The 5,657-nt window shown below is 39.4% G+C and overlaps 1 protein-coding gene across 1 annotated transcript in view; it reads left to right on the forward strand.

The window, feature by feature from the left end:
* Positions 1-5,657, forward strand: part of TPK1 (thiamin pyrophosphokinase 1) — a 478,721-nt gene that overhangs the window by 277,630 nt on the left and 195,434 nt on the right. The window contains exon 5 of the mRNA XM_012650556.1: positions 182-277. Within this exon, the coding sequence (XP_012506010.1) occupies positions 182-277 (96 nt within the window). The remainder of the gene's footprint in view (positions 1-181; positions 278-5,657) is intronic.

Genomic DNA, 5,657 nt, shown 5'->3' on the forward strand with positions numbered 1-5,657 from the left:
CTAACACCATTCCTGAAAGACCTGTGATGTGAAATAAAAAAGATAATGATAATGAATCTAACGATACAGGCGTAAAAGAATATGTCTGTTGATACCTTATTGTTACTTCTACAGCTCTTGATCTTGTTCATAAGGCTAAAATTATTACTTATTCTTACTTTTCTTTTACTTCAAAACATAGGGATGTGAGCTTATTTCAACTCCTGATCAAGAACACACTGACTTTACCAAGTGCCTCAAAATACTCCAAAAGAAGATAGACGAAAAAGACCTAAAGGTAAGATATGCACTTATTTGGTGGTTAAGGGTCTTACTATCAAGGATGTGAAAGATCCTGTTACAGTTTTTATTAATCTGCAGTGGATATTTACTTCTATGCTATTTTATTCTTTTTATTTCTGTCAGGCTTTTTCTGTATATCAAATAAATCTGTCCTTAGCTGCAAAAACATTAGTGTGTACACGTAAATCTGAGGTCGCAAATGTAAACATCTCACAGTGACAAGGTCATAAGATGGGTTTACTGGACCGTGTGTAAAGCAATTAAAACTGGAAACTCATTCTTGGCCTAAAGTGACTATTCTTCATCGCTAGTTGATTGTTGCCGTGCAGAACTGTGTGTGTTTTTGTAATATGTCTATTTAAATATTGTGTGGGCAAAACAGACAAGCAAATATGCCCTCAATTTGGTCTATGGGCCATTATTGCAAACTCATATAAACAAACAAAATATCAATTTTATTTTCTTTTTAAGCCAGAGAAGAGTCTACTGTTTTGCATTTACATACTCTTTAAGATATTCAGTAATGATTTTGACCTAGCATCCAAATATATTTAATCACATTAATTAGTTGATACAGAAGTTTATATTTGTGATACCTATTGAAATGGTATGCAAAGTTTTGTAAGTATGTTTAGTGAAGAGCTACAAAGTTAAACCTGAAGCCCTGAATGACAATTGACCTTTTTTTATTCTGGCAGGGACAATAAGTTTTATGTTGAGATGTATGATCAATCATGTATTTTTAAACCAAGAAAACTAGGAAAATACCTTGGAATATTAGAAGGGCTTTGATAGCACAAGTAACAGAAAATACATTTCAACCTACCCTTAATAACCCTGTTGGATAAGGCAGTCTTGGGACACAGCTCAATCAGAACTCATGCTCTGTTTCTTTGATTTATATTGGTTTTGCTGCATAGGCTTTGTCTTTGCACTGGCTTCCCTGATTGTCTTCAACTGCCACCTGCAGAAACTTTTTACCCCACACAGGTAGGGGGATTCAGGAATTGGAGGGGGTCAGTGTTTGCATCGCTTCCCACCGTCATCAGACTTGACTTCTAAGGTCTCTCCATAAAACCACTCTTGGTTTTGGCAAAGGAGAGAATACTGAGCATCCTAGGCTAGAGCGGGGAGTGGGATCAATCCACATGGCTCATATATTCAAACCATGAGGCTAATACACATTTGACGGGGTGGGATAGGTGTAAGGGAGGCAACTCTAGTAAAAATTTGCTCCCTAGCAAAAGTTTATCGAAGATCTACTGTAGCATGTATTTCCTAAGTTGAGGTAGTAAATCCTTTTTTTCCTTTGAAGAAAAACCTTGTTAACTGTCCTAATTGGCAAGCAGCTCAGTCTGCAAACTCAGCAAAAGTAATTGAGCGAACATTTCTCATCTCTGTTGTAGTTTTGCTGAACTACATCAAATGTATTGTGCTATTTCCAGCAGGAAATTGCTGTAATTAAATATTTCTTTAATGGAAATAAAAAACAACCAATTGAGAGTTATCTACTTCATCCAGATATGGCTGATTTTGAATTTCTTAGAAAAAAAATTATAACTCTTCACAGCTGTGTTTCGATTTTCCCAGCACCTCTATTGAAATTATTAAAAGCTGAGAATGCAGTTTTGTGAGTCTCATTTGTTGTGTCTAACTGATAGTATCTGTAATACAGTGCTCAGTCATTGAGCCTTAAAACAAATGATCATATCTCACACTCAACAAGACTCCTATTCAGAGAGAGCCTCATACTAGGCGAAGAGGGAGTGATCTGCAAAACAAAGTCTTGGCTAATCCAGTGGAGAGTCCTGAAGCCAGAGTACCTCTTAGAGGACCCCAGCATTGGGCGGAAAGAGCAACAACCTTGCAGTCTCCCTGTGCTTAGTCATAGACTAGAGGCTGCTCAAGAGGGCTGTGGGTGTGGTCAGAGGTTGCCAGGGAAGAGCGTAGAATTGGTGGATTGATGGGCTGCATCCTGAGGGGTTGCAGCTGGGAGATGACAGCTTACTGCTCTGCCCGCAGCCCAACAGTGAGTTCTTTCTTGGAGACAAATGCAGTGCCAGGGCTGCCACGGGCCCTGACATGCTTTGGGCCCAGTGCATTCTCCAGGCCCATCCTGCACCAGTCTTTCTCCCTATTCCTAAAATATGCCATATCCCCCCCTTTCTCCAGCCTTAAGGTGTTTTTGCACATTTTCACCTCTGCCAAGAATCCCAGTTTTCCTTTTCTTTGCATAGCCCATGCATGGCAGAGTTTGACTAACTTTCCTTAACTATTACTCAAGGTTAGATTTAGCTACTCTACGTTTCCATACCCCTCCCTTTATTTCTCCTCTAGGGCACTCTGAACACTTTGAATCATTTTGTTAATTATTTCTAATTGTTGGCGTGAAGTTGTTCTTCCTTGCTTGACCATACAGCCCATAAAGCTGAGATCAGCTCTGCCTGTTCATAACTTGATGGCAGTACTTTGCATATAAAAGGTGTTCCCTGAAAGTGTGGTATGTTTTATGCTCTAAAGCTGTGGTCCCCAACCCCCCGGGCTGCAGACTGGTACTGGTCAGTGGCCTGTTAGGAACTAGGTCACACAGCAGGAGGTGAGTGGCAAGCAGGTGAGTTAGCGAAGCTTCATCTATATTTACAGCTGCTCCCCATCACTTGCATCACTGCGTAAGCTCCACCTCTTGTCAGATCAGCAGTGGCATTAGAGTCTCATGGGAACTCGAGCCCTACTGTAAACTGCGATGCGAGGGATCTAGGTTGCGTGCTCTTTATGAGAATCTAATGCCTGATGATCTGAGCTGGAGCTGAGGCGGTGATGCTAGTGCTGGGGAGCAGCTGCAAATACAGATTATCATTTGCAGAGAGGTTTGATTGCGTAACAAATGTAATGTTCTTGAATCATCCCGAAAACATCCCTCGCAACCCGGTCCATGGAAAAACTGTGTTTCATGAAACTAGTCCTTGGTGCCAAAAAGGTTGGGGACTGCTGTTCTGTAAAAACACACAGGAAAGTAGAACATAACACAGTAAAGAGAAAGGCTTTTTAGAGCAGCCCGAGACTTAATAAGCAAATAGGAGTTATACAGCAAAGGAGAAAGGAGTGTTCCTAGAAGTACCGCAGTGCACAGAGTATGGATGGCACTTTGTAGGAGGGCAAAACTCCACTGCTATCCTCCTAGGGTCCAGCTGGGCCCAAAATTAAATTGACGTAAGATAGTTTAACAGGAGAAAAGCATACACATTTATTTGATGCAAATTTTACATGGCACAGGAGCCCTCATAAAGAAATGAAGACCCGTAGAAGCACTTAGAGTCAGTTGCTCATATACTGGATTGGATAATTTGTGAGGAGCAGCTAAATTATGTTGGTAGGCTTAGAAGATAAAAGTTATTTTAAGAAGGTTTGTACAGAATTCTCTCGGTCTCAACTTTTCATACTTGAGGATAAGGATGTTGCATCTTTCCCATGGAGATTTCATCTCTTTCTTTTTTTCTTTCTTCTTCTTTTTTTTTTTTCCCCCCCCTGAGACAGGGTCTTGCTCTGTTGCCCAGGCTAGAGTGCAGTGGCATCATCATAGCTCACTGCAGCCTTAAACTCCTGAACTCAAGAAATCCTTCCGCCTCAGCTTTCCAAGTGGCTGGAACTATGCCTGGCTAATTTTTTAGTTTTTTGTAGAGACAGAGTCTCACAATTGTCCAGGCTGGTCCCCAGCTCCTGGCTTCAAGTGATCCTCTTGCCTCAGCCTCCCAAAGTGCTAGGACTATAGGCATGAGCCCAGCCTCATCTCTTTCTTTTAAGAAATAGGAAGGTCAGAATGATCATTTTGCAACCTGCTTTTTTTTTTTAAGTGCCTTTAACTTAATACGCTAGAGTGGCATATTTTGGGGTGCCTATTCTTAGCCACTTCAGCTTCAGTAAATTAGCAGAGAGTTTGAAGAGATTTACAAAGGAGAATGGGGTGATTAGTTTGGTGTTTTAGAAAGTTTATTTAGATAAAGTGAAGACTATATTACTCAAAATTAAAACTTTCAAAGGTAACTCCCATTCAGACTGAAAAAAGTGGTTATATTAAATATGATGACATAGAGTATCTGTGAGCTTCCGCCTGACTTTACCATTTAACCTAGAAGGACAACACTGTATTTTATTTGATGTCATAGCAAGAGAAAGGCAAGATTAAAAAGGAAAATAATACAAAATTCCTCTCCACACATCCCCCTACCTCCACGTGAGATCATGAGTGCTTTTAAAAATTTCTTCCTAAAATACATAAACTTTATCAAATAATCCTTTATACTTCTCCACCTAATAAATTCTATCAAATTATCATACATTTTTGTTTTTCTACTTGTTATAAGTATGAATTTGTAATCAAAGTATCTATATTTTATAGTAAGAACTCTTACTATAAAATAAAATGTTAATTAAATATGAATAGATCTTAATCAAGTGGAGAATGGAGGGGAACTCTTTCTGCTATGACAGAGTAGATTTTAGAAGAACAATCATCCTTCCAAGCACATGAGGTAGCAGGATAACACACAAAAGTCACCTGTTTGGAGTTACTGCAATGCCACAAAGGCCGCTGAGATTTTCCAGTGCAAGAGAAGTATATTTCGGTGAACCTAACATTTTACCAACTTTGCCCTCAAAGTTTGTGCCCATTCGGAAGAAGTTTTTATATGACTGAAAGGCATGCAGAAAATATTGCCAGTGGCTCAAAAGCTCAGTAGTTTTAGCAGTTTCATGAGACCAAGAAGGCCGAAAAGACATTCAGAATTTCCAAAGCAGCCAGAGTATTAAAGAACCCAGTGAGAATGAAAGACAAAGAGAATAAAGAGTGGACACCACTTTTATTCTTAAGCCCTTACTTCATTGGTAAATAGGGCAGGACTGAGAAACAGAAGAGTTTTCAGCAGTCTCATAGAGTAATGGAGAAAATAAGTGGATTTCATCAGGGCCTTTCAAGAAGGAGGAAATTCAGCTGAGATCCTTGAAAAGCTCCCCCAAGAGTAAGCAGCAGTGGGAACACAAGGGTCCTCACAGTGAACAAAATCCAGCTTGGTTTAGCCCCACACTGTGACAGGGAAAAGTGATCTACTCCTGCTCTAACTGCATACTAGCGACAAAGATAGCTTGTCTTTGTAGAACAATAACATCTTACAGAATTGGTTTATATATATATATATATAAACACAGTGGTGGTATTTAATCAAAACTTAATAGCAAAGCCATGAGACCAGGCCATGAGAAAAAACTTGAGTGGAGCAGACTCAGAGTTAATCTAGTTATTAAAGTTATCAAAATTGAATTTAAATATATGCAGAATTAAAATATATGACACAAATAGTACGAACTTTGGAATCATAGTA

Source organism: Propithecus coquereli, unplaced genomic scaffold (assembly GCF_000956105.1).
Source record: "Propithecus coquereli isolate 6110/MARCELLA unplaced genomic scaffold, Pcoq_1.0 Scaffold334, whole genome shotgun sequence".
In the NCBI taxonomy this organism is placed as follows: Eukaryota; Metazoa; Chordata; class Mammalia; order Primates; family Indriidae; genus Propithecus; species Propithecus coquereli.